Below are 25,489 nucleotides of genomic sequence, written 5' to 3'. Positions count from 1 at the left end.
GGATACAGAAATAAGACTCCCAACATGGGGCTGGCGAGAGCTGACCTGGGTTTGATCCCCATCATCCCATATGGTCCCCCAAGGGCCACCAGGATTAATTCCTGAGTACAGAGCCAGGAATCCCTTAGCAAAACCACACTTCTCCCACCCCCCAAAAAAGACTATCCAACAGTCTTATCTCAGACTGTGTGAAAAATTAGAAGCTGCATACTCTGATCCACATTATGGGCTATCGTGGAGTAATTTTGGCGCTAACAGGCAACAGTTGAGGGCACCATAATAGATCATAGTGTGGGGAGGAAGCAGCTAAAATAGCAATAAATTTTTCTCTGCACTTGTGCTGAGAATACAGAAAAATTCAAAGTAAATCCTTGAACTGATTCTTAAAAAGGTTCAGATTAGGTCACTGATAAGAGGATGGCCTTGCAAGTAAGTAGAGGGAGAAGGCAATTCAGCATTGTAGAAAAGTGAGAATATGTCAGATTTGAGAAGTGATATGGTTAATTTGGCAGGGTTCCCCAGTGAAGGCCTTAAATGTCATGGTAAGAAATTGAGATTTTTATCATGTTTATGTTGTTGTTAAAAGTTTCTTGAAAAGTAGTGTGTATTTTGGAACCAATCCCGCACCCATTAGAGTAGTTACTATGTTTTTAATTAGAATCTTGTGATTAAGCTGTATATAGGGAGTACCTAGTGAGGATCTGAGTTCCAAAAGTCAGGATTCTCATCCATTGGAATGTAAATGCTAGCCTGGTATACCTGACTCAAGGTTAAAGTAATTGTAAGGATTCTGTTTGCCTCAGTCACCGTTTCTAAAGCACAAAGCAAGTAAGTTGTATTTTGGTTTTGGGACCACACCTGGCAGTGCTCAGGGCTTAATCCTGGCTCCGTGCACAAGATAACTCCTGGCTATGCCAGGGGGACCAAATGGGTGCCAGTGATGGGTGGAACCCAGGCCAACCGCGCACAAAGCAAACACCTTGACTGCTGTACTAATAACTGCAGCAAGAATTTGTGTCATGCCCTTGTATATCTATATGATCTCATTTGATGTTTCCAGCTACCTGTAAGGAAGTGTTTTCTTCCCTCTTTTTATGGATTAAGGAAACTGAGGGTTTGAGTCACAGCTATTAAGTGATAAAGCGTAGATTTAGACTTGGCCCTTTATAGCTATATAACCCTCAGATCTTCCCAGGGTTAATTCTGTTTTATTGCTTTCCTGGCTCTAAGATAGGAGGAGGAAAGACTCCTGTGCCACTGATCTGTTGTGTTCTACCCTTTTCCCAAAGGATGGCTTTAATTATTAAAGTCCCTCGATGATCCTGTTGGAGATGGCCCTTCTGCACTTACTGCGTTTCCCTGGTTTCTATTTAAGGACCTTTGAAGTTGAGTTTTGAAGAAGTAGGTGTTTGGAACAGAGCAGTGGTACAGCAAGTAAGGTGCTTGTCTTGGCACGCAGCCAACCTGGATTTGATCCCTGCATCCCATAAGGTCCCCCAGGCACTGCCAGGAGTAATTCCAGAGCATTGCGGGGTGTGGCCCAGTCCCCACCCCTCACCCCCAGAGTAGCTAGGTCTTTACTGAGTCTAAGAGGCTTGTTCACCTCATGCCTTAAGCTTTGACAATTTCTGTAGTTTAGATTTGAGAATGTGTTTTTCCTTTCAGTTCCAGTTACCCTACAAAGAATAGCATATCAGTAAAGCAGGTAAACACTCATTTTTATGAGTCAAGACTTTGATGTACTATTCAATCAGTTTAATAAATGGCTGAATAAATAGCAGAACTCCTATATTAAAAAAAGACTTTGATGGGCTTAGAAATTAACATGACAGATATATAAGATTAGAGAGGGAAGATTACATTTTGTGTATTGGTTTTGAAAAAAATCATGTTTTCATTTAGGTGGTTGAAATGAATGTCAGTCTTCCTATAAAGCGCTTTATTAGATCTGTCACATTGACACCAAAGATTTTGTTAGAAACTAGTTTCAAATTTTGTTTCTGGGACAGCAGAGCAAAATGTATGACCCAGAGCAATAGAATCAACATGTAGTCAGTTACCTCTTCAGTCACCCTTTCGTCAGTGCCTTCAGATTTTGTGCACTGCAACCTGAAGTGGTATAACTTGAAACCTGGAACTTTTCCTTTTTTCGTAATTTTCTTGATTTTACGCACTCAAGAAGAGAAGTACTTGATAGTTGGGCCCTTCAGTATTCACAGATGGCTTTTTGAAGCTTTCTGGTCAGCAGGTTTCATATTCCTTCAATCTATAACTGTTAATCAGTTTTGAGACTGATTGTTGCCTTTATTTGCTAAAATATATATTTATGTCTAGCATCGTGTATGAAGTATTCCAGAAACCAAAGATTTAAAATTTTATAATAAAACGATCTCAGTGTTCTTGGAATCTATGTATATAGAGCTCTGTGACTTTTATTTTAATCTTTCGGGGTTTGGGGCTGTACTGGATGGTGCTATATGACTAACTGCAGATAAACATAAATGGATATAGATTTTTTTTTTTTACTTCTACATTTGACGTAGGAAAAACATTTTTGTTTCAGAGTTTGTGTTATAAAAATGCTTGACACCCTGACTTAAGTCATGTCATTTTATTTAAAACTTTTTTCCTGGATATGAATTTGATTCATACAACAAATATGTATATTCCCCCCATTCCAAAGTAAGGTGATCTGAACTTTTTAACAGATACCGTCCTTACAAACAGATTATAAATGTTCTTACAATATTGAATTTCAGACATGTTGAGGAACTTCAAGTCTTACTGTGTTCTCTTATGTTTTACTACTTTCCTCTTGAGTCATTCTGTTTATTTTCAATCCAGCGTCTTCAAAAAGACCTGTGTGAATATCAAACTAGTTCCCATATGACCCTGGCTTAGCTTGGTGATAAAACCAAGTTGAATGTTCAGTTGTTTCAGTTGGCTTTAATTTGGCAGACCCGATGGCTCTAAGTGCAGTGGAAAAGGAGGACCTCAGCCTGTCAAATAGAATAGAACTGTTAACTAAACAGTAGGTGGCAACCTCTAATTCTTTCTTGATATCTGTAGGTCTAATCAGTGAGTACATTTGATTGTCTGAGACCAAGAGAAAGGTAGAGAAGAAAGGGTTAAAGGAATAGCCAGGAGTTGGAGTAGAGCCAGCTAAGAGAAGTACTCAGACTGAAGACCCCTAATTAATCAAGCAGCTGCTTTGGTTACACTCTGGCATCCCGTGCCTTCCGTGTCGAGCTTTGGATCACGTAAGAGGGGCTCGCTGGTTAAATTTTGAAATCCCACTGAAAAAATAATTCTTAAAATGTTAATAAAGTCATATAGTGCTTCTTACTCTACATTTTGAAATCTTGGAATTCTCTTAGTTGTTTTGTTCCATGATTGATTGCTCTTCCAGGGGAACTTGTTAGTGGGTTTCCTGTCAGTTTTTCTGCAAACTCTCGTAGATCCCTTGTTAGGATTTCAGAATTCTGCCAGGTTGTTTCTGAACCTCATCTTGGTGATAGAACAGTCACTGTCATCTATTGAGTGTTGCCTATTAGGAGAGAAGTTTTACATACATGCAGTCTCAATTTCTCGATCATTCCACAAAACTAACTTGGTATCGGCCTTTTAACTCCATGTTCCCCAAAGATAATGCCTGCTCCCCACCCTGGAGAGGGGTGCCAGAATGATCTAGGGCTGGGGGGGGTCCCTGTTTGTTTTTGGGTTTTTTTTAAAGGGGGGCAATGACTAGATAAATGCTGGAAATTGCTTTATCTGATATTTAACAGATAAAGAGAGCTATTGATTAACATCTAACTGCTGTGTTTAGTGTAAACTTAAGGGCCAAACTGCCATGTAAGAGGTCAGGCAAGTCAGTTTTGTCTCACTATCTCCTTACCTGTGAGATGGGCATAATAATAGCACCTGCCTCTTAGGGCTGTTGGAGAACTGAGTTGATAAATGCCAAGTACTCAGAGTGGTGTCTGGTGTTCAGAGCACTTACATTCTTAGCTTGCTGCCGTTCCTTTGCTACCTCCAGCATGAGTAAGTCAAGAATTTATGAAGTGCTGTGGCAGGGTTGGTCAGCGCGGGAACTCACATAAAATGCGGTACCCAAGAAGAGCTTTGTTAAACTGCAAAATGTATAGTTACAAAAGCATCTGATACTGAGCAGTGTTGATTAGGCCATGAACTGCTCTAATTCAAATGTAAATTAGCATACACACAGTTGGATGCTAGTTAGTATTTAATTTATCTGTTACGCCTTCCTTTTTGAACTGTGATCCTCAGTTGTGGGGTCTGCTGGACTTGGCTTGGTTTTAAATTTGCAGAATGTTTTTAATTTTTAAGCAAGCTTAAGTGTTGTTCTGTTTTTTGTTAAGCGGTATCACTGTACTAGAAATCTAAAATCTTCCATCTTATTTGAAAAGTAGTGATTGTACTGAATTTTCTCAAATCTCATTTCAATTTGATTCTTGGATCTCACAGGAATCCTTCAACTGCTTTCTACCAAGCGTTCCATTTGAACACGTTTCAGGAATCAAAGAACCTCTGGGATAGGTATGAATACTTACGTACAAAATGCATACATGCAAAAGTGTATGCATGAATTGCTTTGCACTGTACTGGTTTCTCATCATTAAAACTAATCTTTATTATTTTAGGTGGGGGGATCTGGGGGAGTCACTTGGGATCTAGTGTGGGACAAAGCAGCAAAATAAACCAAAAGGATAATCTATTTAAAAAAAAAATACTTATTGTATTTTAAGTATATTTAACTTTTGAAGGATTTACGTATTGAATTTCACAATATGAACTATACACTTATCTGTGTGTATTTTAATGTAAAAATACATTTTATAAAATTATGCTTAACTCTTAAATTTTGTTCCGTTTTTAATGAGTTCTCTGTAAGAAGCCTTTAGTGACTCAAAGCAAAATTTGGTACAAAGAAATTGGAACAGGGACTGGACCAATGTATCAAAGTAGTCACTGTTGAATTCTTGGTGAGACATTTAACATCGCATTAATCTACATTCTTGTTTCATAATCCCTAAAATTATTTTCTCGCAGAAATCTTACAGGTTTTTAGATTTTTTTTAATATGGAAGTTTTGAGTTCGTTAATAGCAAAAGATACTTTGGTTTATATTACTGCTTAGTACACAATTCTAAGTAGTGTATGCTCTTTGAATTATTTTGCTGAATATTTATTAGCATTTCATCATTCTGTGTCTAATTAATAGAAGTTGAGTGCAAGCAGTGTTTTTAAAATTCACACAAAGCTTTGTTAGAATCTTTTAGCTCTGCCTGGCAATGCATCTGTATCTTCTGGCATAATTTGAATAACACTCCTGGCCTCACCTCCGCCTCTTCCCTTAGGAAGTATTGCTAAGTGCCTGTACGTGTCACATGAAGACATGGTCTCCCTTGCCTAGACGTGGTTACAGTTCTTAGGCACGATTTGCTGTGTGTGTCATTCTTACAAAGTTTTTCTAACACAAAGACCTTTTTGGTGATGTGTTCCCTACTAAAAATGTGTTAAAATAATTACTGGTAGGTTTTCAGCTTTGTAGTACCATGTTTAATAAAATCAGCTTTTCAGTTGCACTGCTACGGAAAGATTAGAGACATAAAGATAATGGTGACATGAACAATCATGAAGTTTAGTCATTCAAATGACTTATAAAAGAGAGCCAGGGTGAGGGCTGTGGGTTGTACTTTTAAACTTTTCCCTTAGAATAAGAAAATCTCTATAAATAATTAGAATCATTTTCAGGCATATGGCAATTTTGGTTAGTTGCCATAAGAGTATGAGTGTTATTTTCATCAGTGTTGAAAAGTTTAAGACTGTTTTCACTAATTTGGATCTAATATAAGAAGGGATTTTGTTGTTGTTGCATTAAAAACAACCATAGAAATTGTCCGCTCATCGTTTATTGTGACAGCTAAATACTTCATATCTGTTTTCTTTTTTAGATACCAGAAACATTTAAGGTATCAGAAATGAGGCAAGTTGCTGTATCTGTAGTTTCTCATGGGTTGAAAATATTTTCACTTCTCCTTGGAGCCTGTTGTCCAGAGACAAAGAAGCTTAATGACTACTTGTCTGTAATGTGTTAATGCCAAAATAGAATCAGAGTTTGTTGTCTGGGGCAGCCATTCCTCCCTGTAAGTCGGCCTGTTGAGACCCAGGTGGTGAGGCCAGCCCAGCAGAAACTGACTAAATTAACTGACTTGTTTCAACTTGCAACTAGCACATTAAACTTTCCATTGAGAAAATCAGTAATGGCTCGCTTTGTTAGTTCTGTCTTCTTCTGGCAAACTTCTACAAACACTTTAATGTGTATATTAGCCTAAATTATTTTGGAAACAGGTTGAAGATTTTTTTGTGTTGAGCTTTTCTTGACGTTGGTTGTGTTGGATCACACCAAATTCTTCATTTTGATTCCGCAAACTAGGGACATGGGGGCGGGCAGCTGTTGTTTTACTCACTTGGCAAATATGTGGTTTACAATACTGATTCTGTTACATCACTGAGACACTTAAGGCACTATAAAGTCCTCATATTACCTATTTGCCTTCAGGTAGAAATTTGTCAGTGCTCGTATAGGTCATATTTTAGGCCCTGTTTAAGAAATCTTGGAAATCATTTCCAGTTAGGGGCAGCTTTTAGAAAATCCTATCCCTGTTTTCATTAAACCTGCCCTTTATATCTGAAAATCCAACTTTTCCTTATTGAAAAATGAGACCCTTTTCCTGGGACTCTTTTGGCGACAGCTTTTAATCATAATACAAGTAATTGATACACCTTTCATGCATTGACGGGATTCCATCGAGACCCCTTTATTTCTTCTCTGTTGAAAGAAATGGCCAGCCAGGGCCTGGTTGCAAGGGCAGTGCTGGGTTTGGGCCATTGGCTCTGGCTGCACTCCTGCCTCATCCCCACAGAGCATGGCCCCCACAGCATCCAGAATGAACTAGAATTAGTCAACGGAGCGGCTGTTCGCCGGTGTGCCTGTGTGCATATTTCCATCCTTTTCTCCTGGCCCTAGTAGTATTGTACTGAAGTTGAGACCATTGTCCAGCTTTTCTTTCTCTTTTCCCAGTCTCCCCTTTAGTCACCTGTAGAATCCTCAGAATGTTTCCGTTAAAACGATTGCCATATGAAACAGTAGACACTGACAGTTTAGAAATAAAATCAGGGCTGGAGCAATGTGCAGCGGGTAGGGTGTTTGCCTTGTATGTGGCTGACCCAGGTTCAATTCCTGGCATCCCGTGTGGTCCCCTTGAGCACTGCCAGGAGTGGTTGCTGAGCACCGCCAGGTGTGACCCCCCCAAAAAAAAATTTAAAACAAAAATACTGAGTTTCCTTTCTTTAGAAGTGCAAATTAAGTTGTTTATTTTGACTATGAAAATTGGGTAGTGTAGCTTCCATGGTTAGCTTTCTGGAGATTGTTACTGTCCAGAAGTCAGTTTAGAATGGCTTATTAGCTCTTTGGCATTTCCAGTTTGAAGCCTCTCTTCTGATCACTGGAGCGTAGACTCTCATTGGGAACCTTTTGTCTATGGAAGCCAGGTCCAAAAAGTAAAGGAGTACTAGAGAGAAGAAACTACCTCAGGCACACCAAAATAGAAAACAGATGACTTGAAAGTATTTAGCATTAATGATAACCACTTAGAGAATAACCCACTTGGTGACAAAAATACCCAGCTGAGAGGACCAGTTGCTAGGTGCAGCATCCCACAAGTTGGCCTTGGTCATTGTTTCTGTGTTAAAGAGAAATGAGGAAGAAAAGCCGTGCACTTCAGTTATTGACAGGAAATGCTTCTCCTGCTGTCCTTGTGGTATTTCTCGTACTGATTTTTGTATTATTTTGTGTTATTTCAGTTAGAGCCACGTTTTCCTGATTTTTTTAAAAATTATATCTAGTTTATAAGCTATTGGGTTTAAAAAATTTTGTTTAAATCACCTCAGTATTTTGTATTAGAAAGTACTTATTGTTCCCTGTGACTACTCAGAAGCTTTTATTTTTGAGGTTATGAATAAATCAGTACTAAGCGACATACGCCATGGGTCCCATATAAGACTGTTTACTTATTTTCCAAGAAACTTGCATTTATCTATTTGATTCTATATAATTATAGATCTGAAATACATGTGTTTTTCTTTTGGGGTCACACTTGCAGTACTCAGGACTTACTCCTGGCTCTGTGCTCAGGGTTAGGGATCACTTGGAGCGAACTGCATGGTTTTTTTGGGGGGGGTCACACCTGGCGATGCAAGGGGTTACTCCTGGCTCTGCACTCAGGAGTTACTCCTGGCGGTGCTCAGGGGACCATATGGGATGCTGGGAATTGAACCCGGGTCGGCCGCGTGCAATGCAAACGCCCTACCTGCTGTGCTACCTCTCCAGCCCCATGAACTGCATGATTTTAAAGATGACTGTGGTGTGGATTACTTGTTGATGCTTGTCATTGGTTGAGTACTCTCTAAATGTATTTTGAGTACCTTGCACCACCCTCGTATTTTCCCTAATACCTAGTATTCCTATACTTCATAACCCAATTGCATTTTACCCTCCTTCGGGTAGGACAACTACGAGAACAGTGTTTTCTCAACCTTTTTCTAATCATGGCCCTTCCAACCGGGTTTCCTTCCCCAGCCCTCCTAGAATATTCTGGGACAAACCAGAAGACCATAAGCCCCCATATGAGAAATGCTCTACTAGAGGCTATCTAGGTTGCTAAAAATTAGAGAACACGTTCTCAGTGACCATTCAGGACTAGATCACAAGGTTTCAGTGAAAATCCAGGGACATGCTTATAAAACGTTAAGATCGTATTAAAGCAGGAACTCTTTATCTACTGCTGAAATTGAAAGGTTGGAAAACTCACTCATTCAGGGAGGGGGGAGACTTTCATTGAGTAAATGCAAGGAAAAGAACCTCAGTGTGTTCATTGGTTGGCACAGAAGCTAATGTAAATTTAGGTAATGTTTATCGAGCTAGAATAAATAGGAAAAGATAGCGACAACCCTATTGTACTACTTCATGTCTCTCACATCATTATTCTAAATAAATACTAACTAGAACATTTTTATGATCTTCAGATACCCATTGACCTTCCTTTCTAAAAATGGATTGTCCCTCCTGGAAAACAGTCCTGCCAATACTAAAGACGGTAAAACTGATGAGGGGTGTTGACTTTGAGTTTAAAACCAGTTGCTGGGGCCGGAGCAGAGTAGAGGATGTGGGGCACGTGCCATGCAACCAGCCCCATTTCGTTCCCTAGTTGGCAGTACCACAGGCACCATAGGGAAACCCCTTGCCCAATGCCACCGCCATAGTGCCCTTGTATTAAATCCCCAGCCCAGTTGGCCAGAAATGTTTGAGTGACACCAAAACCCCTTACCCAACTCCGCCTCTTCAATCCCTTCACCCTGAAACAATGTCTTTGAAAATTCCTACTCTATTGGAGAATAGTCGTATCTTAAGGGGCAAGTTAGTGGTGATCCCAAATAGAGAAACCAGTAAGATTGGCCTTAATATGGAAAGGTATAGATTCACTATCATCACATAGTTGCAAGTGGTAACATTTCAAATTAAGTTGCTCTGTGCCTTTCCCATACCTCGCAGATCCGGATTAGTCAAGACTTCAAGTTCAGGTTCAGTTGGAATCTGGCAAGTGGAGAGAGTTTGGTGGTGTGTAGATAAGGAACTAAGGGAAAGGGAGGATTCCAGGTGGAGGAAATTCCATGTGCTACTCTGAAATCCAGAGTATGTATAGTAAGACTTCGTTAACTTCAGTTAGTGTGTTAGACATCTGAAGACTACAGAGAAGAATTGTATTAGATGAAGGCGAAAAATGTTAACCTAAATTTGAATTAGCCAAGGGAAACGAGAATGGATGGTTCTTAAAAAGTACGAATCACCCAGTTTTACAACTGATTGGCTTTGGCATTGAGCAGCCAGCTTTGACTCAGATGCGTCAGATGTCAGTCATTGCCTTAATCAGGAAATGGTAATGCAGTTAGGAAGCCTTAAGGAAGGAATGATTGAGGAAGGAGAAAATGGTGCTGAAGCTATTCTTGTTAGCGATCCATTTCTCAAAAGTCGAAGAGCTAGTGGCTAGTCAAAGTAGAAATACTCGGGATGCAGCTTGATCTTGAGAGAAATTAAAGCGGGAAGAGATAAAACAATTTTTCAGAAAGCTGAAGAGAGCGGCCGACCCCGGTTCGATTTCCAGCATCCCATATGGTCCCCTGAGCACCTCCACGAGTAATTCCTGAGTGCAAAGCTAGGAGTAACCCCTGGGCATTGCCAGGTGTGATCCAAAAAGCAAAAAAAGAAAAAAAAACTGAGGGGAAGGGCACTGGAGTACAGAGGGTGGGGCACTGGCTTTGCACGCTGCCAACCTGGGTTCCATCCCCAATTATGGTCCACAAAGCCTGGGTCTAGAGCCAGATGTGAGCCCTGAGCACGCCCCAGGGTGACCTAAAAAGCAAAAAATAAAAATAAAAAGATAAAACTGAGGGGAGCAGAGTAGGGCGGCGTGAGGTTAATTTTGCAGTCCTTGCATTTTGGAAACAGGAGAAACTGATGATGAAGTGGTTCAAAATTAGAAGATTCTGTGAATATTATTTCCTAACCAAAGAGAAGGGGGAAATGTTTGAATATCAGTTTAAAGATTTCAAGTTTAGTAAAACAATTTCAGGTTAAGGGAATATTCTTATAATAGTGCAAGATATAATAACAGAGCTCTGATAATCTTGCCAGACTTCAACAGTTGTAAACGTTTTGTTGTTACTGCATTGTTTTCTTTCCATATTAGCAGCCAATTTGGAGTAAGTTGCAAAAGAGTTGAATCCAAAAATACTTTAGCATATGTTTTCTAAGAAAACTGAATACTGTAATTACCATTAGTGTCAAATAACAGTTCACAGTCATATTTTACCAGGTGCCCTAAGAACGTCCTTGTCAGTGAGCATTTTTATCTGATCCACGAGGCAGTGCAACCTTACACCTAATTTTTTCTTCTGGTACACATAAATTAGTACTGTTTTTCTCTGAATTGCCTGTATTTAAACTTTGTTTCAAAGTTTAAATGATCACCAAGAAGTGGGCAGGCTGATGTTCTGGATAAAATAGGAGGGGAAAGTGGATTTGCCTCACTAGTCTCTATTCCAGGAGGTGGGAAGGCGAGAGGAGGCCAGAGGGTAGAACTGCCAAGCTCACCTGATGACAGCTTCTGGGATTGGAGCAGTTTGATCAGATGTTGGAGGAGGCGGGGGAGTAAAGGCTAGAAAAGAGAATAAGAGACTGATTATGTGGCTGCCTCCCTTAGAAGTGGATTCTGAAATACTTTCTGTACTAGGATTTTCATTCTTAGGACATAAGTTGATTTTAACGATCTTGAGTTGAAAAAAGTCTAATTTGAGGACATTTTAACTTACTGCTTAGGTTCACAAATTGTGTATGGCTAGCCTCTTCATTTTATCCTGTTAGTTGTCTGAAGTACTTGTCTGCTGCCAGATTTTTAACCATAGACCTTTATCTCGTGTTTGAAGTGGTGAGTTAGCGAGTCCTAAGCTTGTCTTCTCTCTTCTTTCCTGAAGCTAGCTGCAGTTGGCCATCTGGCACTGCCGTCTCCAGCACTTCCCACCGGACTTCGGAATTGATAATGAGAAAGCGTCCATTGCTTCCTCCTTTAATTCATGTCACCGTTTTTAGTTAGAAATCAGCACAGCCTGTTCAGAGAGGTCTTGGGAATTGTTTTCAGGGTGAAATTTTAGAGAAAGTCAGAAAGGATGGAAATGGTGGAGTACAATCTTTATTTTATAGCGGTCATCTTTCTGTATAACACTGCTATTATTGATTGTATTTCTTTCCACCAAATAGATTTTTGAGTAGAATAGGAAATTCAATGTGCTAAGGCACGTATTGTTGCCCCTATGAAATCAAGGCTCTTGCTTGAACAAGGACTTTCAAGGAAAAAATTCGTACTGACTTGGTTGGATTGAGGAGGAAAACTAAATAGAGCCTGATCCATTGAACGAGAACGAACATGGCATGAAGCTTTTATTTTGTTTTTCCTTCTAGTTCTCCACCATTTGAAAATGTGAACTCCTGTCTCCTCATTGTACTTCCGACAGCATGTAGTTGGCTGACCTTAGAAAGATTGTGTGGGATTACTTCCATTTTGGTTCTCATAAAGATTTGGGTTGATAGATAACTGGGAAAAAAGATTGTAGTTGGCACTATTTGTTCAGTAGGGGATTCTTTTTTAAATTAGTTTTGCAGTTCATGTTGATGCGTTTGCTGTACAATTTGGTGTGCCTCCAATCACTACCAGTGCTAGTGGCTGAGCGATAGCCCAGCGGTAGGGCGTTTGCCTTGTGCGCGGCCATTCCAGCCGAGCTGAGTTCGATTCCCCCACCCTTCTCGGGGAGCCCAGCAAGCTACTGAGAGTATCTCGCCTGCACGGCAAAGCCTGGCACAATGGAGACGTTACTGGGCCCGCTCGAGCAAATCGATGAACAGCGGGAGGACAGTGCTACAGTGCCTACAGCTCACACTAACAGTTGGCTACTTCGGTTGGGTTTCAGTTGTATTTGTTTTTCCTATTTGACCAAAATTAAACAAATGGCCATTGGAAATGGTATTCATTAGTAGATAGCTTCAAGAAACAGCATTTTTATGCCACTTTGTTTCCTGCAAATGTGAGGAGATTTTTGGTTTTGAGACCCATTGGCTTATAAAACTATATTTTGATTACAGTTTTGCGCCCCCCCCCCCCCCAAGCCCCTTGGCAGTGCCGGCCTTCCTCTTCACTAATCCCAGATTTATAGTTACAACACAAGATTTCTTCAGTTTCAGTTGTGCTGTTCGGCCCAGAAATGGTGATAGAAGTAGACTGTGGGCTGAGAGCCAAGAGTATCTATCTCGCTGTACATGCGTGGCATCAGAATACCGAGACAGGCAGGAGTGAGACAGACCCAGTCCACTTCACAGTGACCATTCACCATTGATCTGAAACTGTCCCTGTTTAGTGTCAGCAGCTGTTTCTATTTTAGATATTGCTAACTTGTCTAGAAAATGCTACTAAATATATGAATATATGTCTGGGATAGTTACAACATTTTGTTTCAAGAAATCAGATATCATATATATCTTTTTCTCTTCTGGGGCCACATCCAGCTGATGCTCGGGGTAGTCCTTCTGGCTCTGCACTCAGGATTACTCCTTGTGATACACGGGACCACATGGAATGCTAGGGATCGAACCCAGGTCAGCCACATGCAAGGCAAATGCCCTACCTGCTGTACTATGCTCCGGCCCCAATGTTTTAATTTTTTTAACTAGTTACATTTACTATGTTAACTGTTACTAAAAGTCCAGAGTGACATAAGCAAAAACTTTCAGATAACAAAGCCAGCATATATGTGAATAATAAGTAACTTTTACCTGCTTTTAAAATTTTCATATTCTTCAAACATCAATTTTAATCTTTTTAAGTTCTGTGTGGGGCAAGGGAGGAGGTATTGGAGAAAGGGTTTCATCCCCAGTGCTCCCTTGAGCATCACAAGGGTGTGGTAAAAAAAATCTTTAGTGAAAAAGGACTATAAATTATTTATAAGTAAGCACAATCTATTAAAATACTGATACCTATTCTGAGCTCTTTTTTCGGGGGGGGAGGGGGTGGTCTCCCAAGCTACTAGCGCCACCCCTCTCATGTGTTACGGGGCATGAGGAAATTTTTAAAGCTATAAAATTATTTCTCTTCCGCCAAAAGATGTGTTTGATAACAATGTACAGCATACAAAATAATCTCTTACTAAAATTGGTTATGGTTAAACATGTCTCTTCAGTTATCTCTTTAGTCCCCATCAGCCCCAGACACAGATTTCCTGTCATTGTGTGTGTTTTTGTGTGTGTGCGAATTTCTTGAAACATTGTCCTTCTGGTGTTTTCACTCTAGTCGCTACTTCTGAAACGGTTTTTCCTCCCATAATTTATTGGGGCGTACGGGATTGCACCCTTTCCCCATTTCCTCTATTAAAAATGAGGCATCTCTGGCCTTTAGAGTAGCAAGCATTGGCTTAGTCTGCATAGGTTTCTCAAAACAGTGCAGCTTGAACCTTTTCAGGAAATGTGGCTTATATTTAAAATTGAGATTTGTTGTCAAACTAAATTACTAAGCACTGTGTATTCAAATAGCAAGTTCCATTTGGGACTCTTAAGAGGTTTGATTTTTGCAAGTGAAGACTGCATTTTTAAGAAATCCCGTTTTTAAAATTACAATCTGTTATATTTTGTTTCACGTATCATTTCAGTTACCCAATATTAGATTTTTTTAAATAACTTTCTCTTATATGTTGGAATTCAGTGATTGAAACCGTGACCCCTGTATTCAGTAGCATAAGGTATTGAAAAGTACTTGCTCAGGGGGATTGGGTGTAGAGATTTTTTTCATATATATTGCTCTGTAAGTCCTAAATTTGCCCTATATTCGTATAATGTGCTCACCTTTCAAAGTTTTTACTGTTTTACAGTAAAATTAGCTTTATGTGGCTGATATAATTTTATCACCCAAAGGCTTTCCAGACAGTTGTCATGGTGGTGCAGCCCGTCGGCAGGCCTTGCTAGAACGGGTCAGGTATTCTGCCCTTTAAGTGACCACTTCATCAAGCCCTGACAGGCAAATGACTAGCATCACAGACTGTGTATTTCAGGAAGCATCTACCAAAAATATGGCTGAATATTCTCTTGGGACATGTCCCACAAGAAAGCGAATCCTCAAAATAGCATTTACAAAAATTACATTAGTATTTTGGTTGGTAGGAGACAAAGGAGCATTTAAAACATTTCTAAAACATTCTGAGACTAAGTTGGTGAAATAATCACAACTATAAACAATTTTTGTTCTCATAAATTATGGATTTTTGCCTTCACCAGGTGATTACATTATAAAGCTTGTTTTGACAAGAAAGTAAAGTTGTATCATTTTGTTGGAGTCAAATGTGTCGTGAGATTACATTTGGAAAGGTTGTATTTGTAAATTGGAAAAATCCTAATAGTTGTTTAGGTCGTATGGAACACTTCTCAGAGACCATATTTAATAGAAAAATTGCATTAAAATTTTAAAAATCGGGAGCAGGCTCTCACACCTACTTTAGTAGGTTCATGAGTCTCTGGAGATAGCTACAGGACTTTCTTTACAATGCTGTCTTTTCATTTTCTGTAGCATTGCACACATTGATCTTCAATAACGGCTCTTTCTCCCACTTTCGTGTTCCATTATGTTATTTTATTTAGGAGCAAATTTAGAGGGAAGTTGGCCATAAGTAAGTGAATCACCTTTTCTATGGGTTACTCGAAACTAGATGAGCCTTTTTATCAAACAGTATTTTTTATATCCATGTATTTCCTTTGGAAATTAAGATAGACGCCCAGTTGAAGGTTTCCTTGTAAAAAATCAGTAAGTTTAATACTGCATTTTTCATGGATTTTTACCTTTATTAAATCTTTCCCAATTTTCTCCTGTGCCCTTATACAGATAATTACTTCTGAATAGGAAACTTCATTGTGCCTATTATATAAAACATATAAAATTTCTTTTCATCATGTCCAATTTTAAAATTGGGGGTGGGTGATAGATGCACACTAGGATTTAAGTACAAAAAATTAGATGCTGTCCTGAGCATTTAAATGATCAGTATGAATTACTACTACTGATCCAACCAGTTGTGCTGTAATTCCAAAAACTTCCATATGATTGTGAACAAAACAGTAGCCCCCAGTGCCATTCTCTAGGACTACAAAGTTGGGTATAGCAGTTTTTGGTGTTAAATCATAATTTCTGGATCATGATCTTACACCCTTAATTGGTTCCATTTCTACTTGACTCTTTTACTAACAAGTATTCCTGACAGCCTGAAAGTCCATGTTGAAATTAAAAGTTTGAAGTATCCAGCTCAAATACGAAATTATTTTACTTTAAAAAAATACGAAAGTGCAAAATATCAGTTGTGTAATCATGGTAAAAGATAAACTTTGCTATAAAAGATTTTTAAAAGGCTATTTGATTAAAACACTTATTTACTTAAACTCTTTGCTAGAATTTTTTTTAGAATTCAGCATCGGAGGAGGAATGTGACATAATAATGATCGAAAGCCGAAAGTTTAAAAGTTGTGATGCCCTCACATGGTTGGAGGGTTATTCTAGCTTCTAAGGACTGAATGTTGTCCACAAGAGTGTCTCATCAGGTCATAAATTGGTAAGACTTAATGGATTAGATTTTATGTATTATACCTGATGTAATTGTATTGAGATGAATATTTATGAACAAAATGAGCACATTGTATAACAGTATAGTGTTTCAGTATAAGTTAAAACTTTGGAATTTTAAATACTTGGAGTATGTAATCCTTTCAAAGTCTCATGAGGCTGAAAGCCTTCTCTTTGCAGTGGTGTTTAATAACAAAAAGAGTGGCATCCTGTATTTTAGTGAGCTCATTTAAATATTGCTGTTGCATCAGCTGTAGGTGCTGTCCATACAGTTAGGAGCCCCAAATACTTTCGAGTTATCCCAGGTGGTATTTGAAAAATGTTAGTCTTTTCTTAAAGGCCTTACATCCATTCTCCACGAAATATAATTAAATTTATTGCACTGCTTTGGGGATTTTAATTTTTTTAGACCATTTTCTTCTAGCAGTCTCTAAATTCTGAATTTTTTCTCAATTTTATGTTGAGAGCATCTAATATATCAGTAGCAAGTGAAAACATACTGGAAGTTGAGAAGCATTTTTGTATGTCCTGAAAATTAAAGCATTTCCGTTCAAAATTATATTTTGCTTTAAAAAACAAATGTGTACTTTATTTTGCTTTGTTTTACACAGCTGTATTTTGTAAAGAGATTCTTGGACTAACACAGATCAGGATGACCTTAACCCTTCAATCTAAAGAGCGTCATATACTGCAGATGACACAAAAGAACCTGAGTTATGTTTTATGTCCAACATTGTAGAAATGGTATTTCATTCAAGTGTGTTGCCCATCTTTCAGGTTAATTGAGAGTGTCATCTTAAACAGCCTGCCGTATTCAGTCTTAATCAGGCAGGTTATTCTCTCAGTTAAACACACACACTCACACACTCACACACTCTTGTCTTTTGAATGCCATTCTAAATGATAAGGTATTCTATGACTTTGTGTTCATACTATTCTACAAACTTCAGTGTCTTAAACCAGTAATGGGGAAGCAGTGGTACTGTAATACAAATTAGTAACAGTTGCTTATACTTTTCTCATTCCCTCCCATTTTCTACAGTAAGTGTACATATCTATCATAGTAGGATATTACTCGTTTAGTTGACAGTCAGACGCTGGGCCTCAGGCTTTTGACAACCAACATTGCCAGGACTGCTGGTGTCTAAAGGACACCGATACAAGTCCTTGTTAGAACCTGAGCATGTGGCAGAATGTTACGGAGCACATTGTGCGTGGGAAGCATAGTGAGCAGCGGTCAGCAGAAGTGCCTGCTGGACAGAGGAGAGCCTCGCCCGTCCTGTGCTGGTTAGGATCTCCGCAGAGGAGCAATGGTCACTGTGTTGGACACTATATTAAAGTATTTTCAGCTCATTGACATTTCATTTTCACCAAGGCCATGTCGATTCTCTCAGAAGCCCCGGCTGATAGAGAAATGGAAAGTTCTAAGAGAGATTTAGTGCCTTGCTCATTCAACTGTTGTAGAACTAGGATTCAGATCGAGTATTTTGACCGGAAACTGGCTTCTCACTTGATAGACAGACCCGGAAAACTTGAGGAGCAACAGAAGGAAAAATTTATAAAAAGATATTTCTAAATTTGATTTCCTTTGAATTGAAGTAGTAGTAGGTCATCTGATAAAAAGTCATCTTTTAAAGCACTTGACAAAATTAAATTGCTTACTGTCTGCTAAATATTGCTTTAGAAAATAATCTATTCAAGTGTAACGTTTATGTATAAACAAAGAGCTGGAAGCAGTATCTTACCAGCATATACTGTTCCCAAGTAACCATGAAGGGTTTCAGTACTTATTAGGATTTATAAGTAGGAAACACTGGCAAGAATTTTTTAAAAGCTACTCAGCTCTTTGGTGTAGGAGGATTAGTCATAGGTGAAACCCCACTACTTAGTGCTGTATCAGTTTCCCGTTTTCCCTTAATTATGAATCATTGGATTGAGAAATCTCTTTTAGGGACTGGGGAGAGTACCACAGCTAAGGTGCTGTCTTGGATCTCTGATACAGCATACGGTCCCTTGAATGCAGCCAGGAGTAAACCCTGGGTATTCCCAGTTGTGTTCCCCAAAAATGTCCCTTATATTTGCTTATGTCTAAAGCAAATTCATACATTGGTAAATTTTCCCCCTTAAAGTTACTAATTTATTTAGTATTCATGCAACGAAGTTTATTTCTGGGGTAATTTTCCAGGATTTCACTTTAAATCAAGCACCTGCTTAGCACATGTTCTGTTTGTTTTACTCTCAAATGCTCTCTACATCTAAGAACCTTTGCTGTGTTTAAGTATTTGTAATAAATTACTATTTAATCTGAATTTAAATACGGTTTAAAGTTAAGTCTGCAGCAATAGTACTCCTTAAGATTAAAGTAAAACAATAAGAATTTATACATACTTTTTATGTTCACGTAGATACTCGTGTAAGCTGAAATAATCTCCAAATCAAGTATAAAAATTTATTCAGGACCAGGTTAAAAATGTACAGACGGGCTGGAGAGATAGTTCAAGGGTTACTACCCTTGTTGATCCAGAGGCTGGAGAGATAGTACACCGTAGTTGGATCCTGGCACTGCAGATGGTTCTGGGGCATTGCCAGGGATGACTCCTGAGCGCAGCTAGTTGCAGATTTTCTTTAAGAAGTCTCCTTTTAGGTACTTTGTATTCCTTTGTGTTTCGGCAGTTACAATGTATTTTCCTTTTCAGCTTTGGTAAATAGACTAAAGACAGCCTCTCTTAATCTAAGACATTAACACTGTTAGTATCTAGATTCCTTTCAGACTTGGTATAGGTATGTAGATTTTAATAGTTGCAGTACATCATATTTTCTGTTCCAAATTTTTGTACAGATAACTTGATGTCTGCCATCTGGTCCTTCCAGGTTTCCTTCCACTCCCCTGTCGCTGCTTCTCAGGCCCTTGGGTCAGCTTTTCCTGTTCCGGTGGTGTCCACAGGATGCTTTCTGGCCCTCTTAGAGTCTTTGTAGCTAACTTGGGGTCTCATCTGCATGCTGCAGGAAGTCGTGCATGTGCTGCTTAAAGTGCTCAGTCTTCTTCCTTAGTTACCACATGAAGTTCAAATTTCCAGGACCTCAAAGCCAGTTAATCCCAAAGCACTGCCCTGTCTACCTCCTGCTTCTTCAGCCTTTCCATCTCCTTGATCCCGATTCAGGGCATAATTCTTCCTTTTGTGGTCATCCAGCAGCTTTCTTCTGCCTTCTTCTAGTGAGTTTTCTGGTATCACTACTTATTCTTTTTACTTGGAATATTTTTATGTGTGTGTCCTTTTCTTACCCACTGTGGCACTTCCTCTGCAAAACCGTCTTTTTGACCTTACATCTTGAATAAGTGCCTTCAAAACACCTTTGAAAATCTTGCCCTGTCTTAGGGCACTTTATTACACCTCTGAGTTATTTGTTTCCTACACCAGGCTGTAAAATCATAAACTCTAGAGTGTGTTTATTTGTTAATTGTATACCTCGCATCTGATAACTGAGTGCTTTACAGTCCCCTTGGAATGGGACCTCATAACTTGATCCGAATGAATCATTGTATGCAGCTGAGACAGAAGAGTAGTAAGCAGTCCCCCCAGTTCCTAAATTGGTGTCCTTGTGTATTTGGATTCTTCTATTTTGGCCACTTCTCCATTCTAATACAAACGTAGCCCTAACACATTATATATTTGCTATGTGCCAGGCACTAAAAATTATCTCGTAGAATTCCCAGTACCTTTTGAAATTCCGAACCTTTGGGGAGACTAATGTGTCAAATCAGAGCACACAGGTGTTGAAGATGGGGTTCAAACCTGGATGGCTAATGTTAAAAGGCCTAAAAGGGGATTGAACTGGGGGTCCAGGGCCATAGCAAAGCAGGTGAGCCAGGTGCTTGCCTTGCACACTGCCAACCCAAGTTCAGTCCCTGGCACCCCACCAAGAGTGAACCTGAGTGCGGAAGCAGGAGGAAGCCTGAGCATCGCCAGGTGTGGTCCTGAAACCAACAAAAAGGCAGGGGCAGATTTGAGTTGAATTCCTGAATATGACTTCAGAATCAAAACTCATTCAGTAGTGTCACCTCTGAATTTATTTTGAGTCAAAAATTCTGAGTTGGAGCGGAAGGGAATTTAATGATCTTTTGTTTCTCTGTCATTTGTATCATACTTGAATCAGGTCTGCTCTGCAACTTCTGACTTGTCATCTGACCTTTTGTGCACTGCCAGGATGGTTTATCATGGCATCGTGGTCATCTGTCTTGATTCATTCCCTCTTTAACCCTTTTTTAAACTGTTCCTGTTTTCCAGAAAATGTAAAATATGCAAGTTCTGTGCACAGTGTGTGGACATTCTGAGTTGAGAATAATCTCTAGCGGTTTTTTTCATAACTGCCATCAGCAGCAGTACGGGTTCCAGTTGAGAGCTGCCAGTCGTTGGTAATAGTGCCAACAGTTAAAATTCTTTCTCAAAAATGGGAAAGGAGACTTTGCTAATAATAGTCTTAGAGATCAGAGATGTTTGCCAGGTCTTAGTCACTGACTCTAATGATGGTGCGAGGATTTCGTGGGACCCCTTTATATGTGCTTTGAGCAGGCCCTGATGCAAAGGAATTTACTTCAGACTCCTGGATCTAACAACTTGTTCAGAAAGAGCGCTTCAAGGTGTGCTGGAGGTGTAACTCAGCGGTCAAGCACTTGCCTGTCCATTTCCTGCCCTGTCCCGGCCAGTGAATGCACTTAAAGGCTTACCTTTATCTCATTTGACAAAACAAGCCTCCTGCCCGCAAAGTAGCCTTTGTCTTCCCGAGATCCTGTCTGGCAGAGCTGTTGCTCGGGCGGGTGTAATTCGGAACCCTGTGGACCTCCAGCTTCATAGCTCGCTACCTACTTGGGTCAACAGTAATTTAGAGAAATGGCTACACTTTGTTCACCTTCACTGAGGGCCAGATGGCAGGGAACGTCACCCCCAGAGAAGGCTTACTGGCTTTTCACCTGCGTGCTCTTTGTCAGGGAGAAATATTTCTCAGGAAATGCTCCTTTATACATATAAGAGTACAACAGTAAGCTTATTTCTTGGTATTAGTTATTCATAAAGTCATGCTGAACTTGTAAAATATAGTTAAGCAATATTTTACGTAACATGGAATGGATTTTATTCCATCCTTTTCTTTGTTTCCTTTTATTCCAGAGGGAGAGTCATTTGGTTTTTGTTTTGCTGCTATTCCTCTGCCCCTCTCGGAGAGCCCAGCAAGCTACCAAGAGTATCTCGCCTGCACGGCAAAGCCTGGCAAGCTACCCGTGACGTATTCGATATGCCAATCACAGTAACAAGTCTCACAATGGAGACATTATTGGGCCCGCTCGAGCAAATCGATGAACAACGGGAGGACAGTGACATCTGTTCTCACGGGCCACCCCCGGCGTTGCTTGGGCCAGTCTGTTGGTGCTTGCTCATGCCTGGAACACCACCTGAGCCCCATCCCCAGCCTCCCCAAATATGTGGAGTTGTAATGCAAAGGCTCTTGAGATGGGCACGGTTTCTGCTGTGGAGGTTTTTATTTCAAAGAAAAATCATTGACGATAACAAACCAAAATTATGAGGAATCAGGATTGGAACCTGTTAGCTAGCATAGAAGAAAGGATCCAGAATGTGGGTAAAACATCCCATTGCAGGTGACAGTCTTTAGACTAAATTGATTTTTTAACAAGTTTGGAGGCATGGAAAAGTCTTGAATTTTCTTAAAAGATTTTACAGAATTATATGTATAAACGATTGTAAATTCTGTCACCGTATCTATATTACAGAATTATGATTTCTTAGAAGAATTGGACTCTTTGGGTTTTAAATTATGCTACAAAAGATTTACCTGGAATTGCTCTGACTGCTCAATTACGTTGAATCAAGATAAATGCACCTCAGATGTATCTATTTGAGGTAAATATATTTCCGTATAATTATGCTGGAATTAAAAACCTCACAGCCCTGGGGCTGGAGTGATAGCACAGCGGGTAGGGCATTTGCCTTGCACACAGCCAACAAGGCCAACACAAGTTCAATTCCCAGCATCCCATATGGTCCCCCGAGCACCACCAGGAGTGATTCCTGAGTGCATGAGCCAGGAGTAACCCCTGAGCATTGCCGGGTGTGGCCCAAAAAGCAAAAAAAAAAAAAAAAAACCTCACAGCCCTTTAGATTTTATTGTAGTACTTAAACTTGATATTTCTTTATTGTCCTACACAGAATCCCATTTTTTAATTAGGTAATTCGAAAGTAATGATTTTCAGCCAGAATAATCAGTGGTTTAGTAACAAAGCAACACTTTATCTCTCACTGTTTTGATTTGTATTTTGTAATAGTGTTGAAATTTCAGAGGAAGGCATGGCGACATTTTTAAATACTTTTTTGGAAATGGTTGGGTCAGTTAAAATAATTCAGTTCAATTACAGTGTGACTTTTGGGGGGAAACATCCATAGAAAATTGGGATTATTTTTATTCCAGTGAAGTGTGGAGAACATAATAAAAAAGACCTTATTTTAACCCATAAGAATTCCGTGCTTAATGAACACTAATAGAAATTTAAATCTCAGTATCAAGTGAGAGCATTTTTTAGCATTTATTTTTGTATTAAATCTTTACATTTAAATTACTGAGTACAAAAATATCAAGCAAATGTGAGGATTGTCATGTTTGGAGTCCACACATGCAGGCTGGTTTTTTAATGATCACAGTGGATTTCTATTTTACCTCATTGCTTTGGTGGTAATTGAAGATACACTGAGATAAGTCTAAAACATTGTCAGAGTCCAAACTGATCCAACCATTGAAACCATCATTTGGGGTTGGTTGGTTTGTTTTTTGGGGTTTTTTTGTTTGCTTTTTGTTTTTTTTTCTTTTTTTTTTTTAAGGTTTTACTATAATAAAGTATCTCATAGTCCTCACAGCAGTCCTTTGGAGAAGGTAGATGTCCTCCATAATCATGACCCTAATCTTACCGATGAGAAAATGGTTTCACTCTGTTAACCTGACAGAATCACCTCACTAATAAGTGGAATTAGGATTTAAAACCATGTATCTAATTTTGAAAGCCTATGCTCTTATTGGCTACTTTATTATCACTGTCACTGTCCTGTTGTTCATCGATTTGCTCAAGCAAGCCCAGTAACATTATGAGACTGGTTACTGTGTTTGGCATATCCAATACCATGGGTAGCTTGCCAGGCTTTGCTTTGCGGGCGAGATACTCTCGGTAGCTTGCCGGGCTGTCTGAGAGGGCTGGAGGAATCGAACTCTGGTCGGCGAGGCCGCGTGCAAGGCAAACGCCCTACCCACTATGTTATGAAAATTCAGCCTTTGTTTAGACCACTTGGATGAAGTAGCAAAAGCAGGACCAAGGCAACTGATGGTAAACTAACAACCGAACTGGCTTTCCAGGACAGATTCACAACATTTTCTTGATCGGTGAAGTGAGCAATTTAACTTTCTGCTCAAATTCAAGGCATTCTGAATTTTAAAAATATCCCAAATGCAAAACATTCATTGGCTAAAAGTGAAAAGAAAAAGAAAAAAGGCCAGATTACACCTCCGCCCCCACCCCTTACCTCCTCCACCTCCCAATTAGATTTTCTCTCCATGTCATATGGTGTGAAGGCCAGTTAAGTACTGTCTCTGGAATTTGCAGATGGATTGGGAACGGTAGCATCCTCGTGGCTGTTGCCAGAGAAAGAGGCCCAGAGTCAAGAGGAGCAAATCCTTGATTCAGGGCTCAGGTCCAGTCTTTCGTAGAGGGCGACCAGCCCCGTGGTAGTGTGACACAAGGGAGAAGAAGATGAGCTAACCTGGGCATTTGATGGAGGCAAGGCCGGTGTGGCCAGGGTCATCAGGATTGTGGACACTGGCCTGCGGGAAGGCTTCCACCGAACGAGATGCCTGAGTGGAAGCTCTAGAAGACGGCAAGGTTTCCGCAGAAGCCTGTAGCGTAAGCCAGGTCTGCAGAGAGTGGGAGGAAGCGCGGAGGGCTTCAGGGAGGCAGCAGACAATGGGCGTGGGAGGCAGGAATGCAGAGGTTAGCTGGAGAAATCAGTGTAACAGCCCTTCCTGTTCCCCGCTAAACCAGTTTCCGGTGTCCACACATGCCCGCCAATCCCCTCCCTTCCATTATGTCATTGCTGGAAAATTCTGTGTTACTTTTAGAAATGTTAGATGGACTTAGCTATTTAAAAGGCAGTTTTTCTCGTAGGTCACAGCTGGATGAAAATTTCTTTAATGCCTGTTGGTTTCCAAAAGTAGATCTTAAGAGTTTACAGCTTCGTTTGTATTTCCCTGAACGTTCTTCTCTTTCTCTCCCGCTGTGTTCATTTGATACACTTACACCACGCAAGTTTCCTTCAATGCCCAAAGTGCCGGCATTCCCTCCCAGCCAGGGGAAGAATTCCGTGTCAATGTGGAAATGGAACTTGGTCTTCGGGGACGTGGCTGGTAACGGGGTCCTTTGCCCGGAAGTCCTTCTCCCTCCCTCCTCCTGGCCGTCCTTCCCCTTCTCTCCTCCCTTCCCCCCTTCTTTCCTTCTCTTCCTGCTACCCAAAGGGGCTCTTCCCAGCTCACTGCTGGGGGTGGAGGGTCACTCGGGTATTTTTGACATCTTCAGCTCGTAGGACAAAATTTACTGAAGCTTTCTCTCCTTTTTTTTAATATCATACTTTCTAAGAAAATTCTTAAAAGTCACTGTATAGAGAAAAACCGTCCACTAGTTTAACTTACACTTGAATTGCTGGCTTCTGTGTGTGTCGTTTAAGTCGACATTTTTGTCAAATTCAATCCCAGAAATGCGAAAGGGTCTTAGTGTTCTGGAATATGGAACTAGAGCCACCTTCTTGCTCTTCACCACCACAGCGTCTTCGAAGGCTTTGTCAGGTATACTGCGTTTCGAGACATCAGATGGCAGAACTTGAGACCCTTCATTTTCTCTTGTGATTTTCCCCTCTGAAGTGCCATTGTGTATCCCTGTTTTCTCTGCCCTTCTCCCTCGTGGCACCTTCCGACCCTCTTTGCTCTCTTCCTCTGTACCCCCCGCTCCCATCCTCCAGGGTGGCTCCCTGGTCTCATGCCGTGGCCACCCATCTGTGTGATCTTCACCTGCGGAATATCTGGGGCTGGCGGGTCCTCAGGCCCTTGGTGAAGAAATGCTGTTCTAGACGTGTTGTGTGCCGAAGCCCCTGGGTTTGTGC

The 25,489-nt window shown here is 40.2% G+C and overlaps 2 protein-coding genes across 2 annotated transcripts in view; one reads left to right on the top strand and one right to left on the bottom strand.

Annotated features, from left to right (window-relative positions):
• The window catches only part of SIAH2 (siah E3 ubiquitin protein ligase 2), a 636,369-nt gene that overhangs the window by 426,294 nt on the left and 184,586 nt on the right, over window positions 1-25,489 (bottom strand). The window lies entirely within an intron of this gene.
• The window catches only part of TSC22D2 (TSC22 domain family member 2), a 45,548-nt gene that overhangs the window by 7,902 nt on the left and 12,157 nt on the right, over window positions 1-25,489 (top strand). The window contains exon 2 of the mRNA XM_056122058.1: window positions 4,486-4,557. Within this exon, the coding sequence (XP_055978033.1) occupies window positions 4,486-4,557 (72 nt within the window). The remainder of the gene's footprint in view (window positions 1-4,485; window positions 4,558-25,489) is intronic.

Source organism: Sorex fumeus, unplaced genomic scaffold, assembly GCF_029834395.1.
Source record: "Sorex fumeus unplaced genomic scaffold, SorFum_2.1 ptg000044l, whole genome shotgun sequence".
NCBI lineage: Eukaryota > Metazoa > Chordata > Mammalia > Eulipotyphla > Soricidae > Sorex > Sorex fumeus.
The sequence above is the reverse complement of the archived record's forward strand: the minus strand, read 5'-3'. Positions and strand labels throughout refer to the sequence as shown.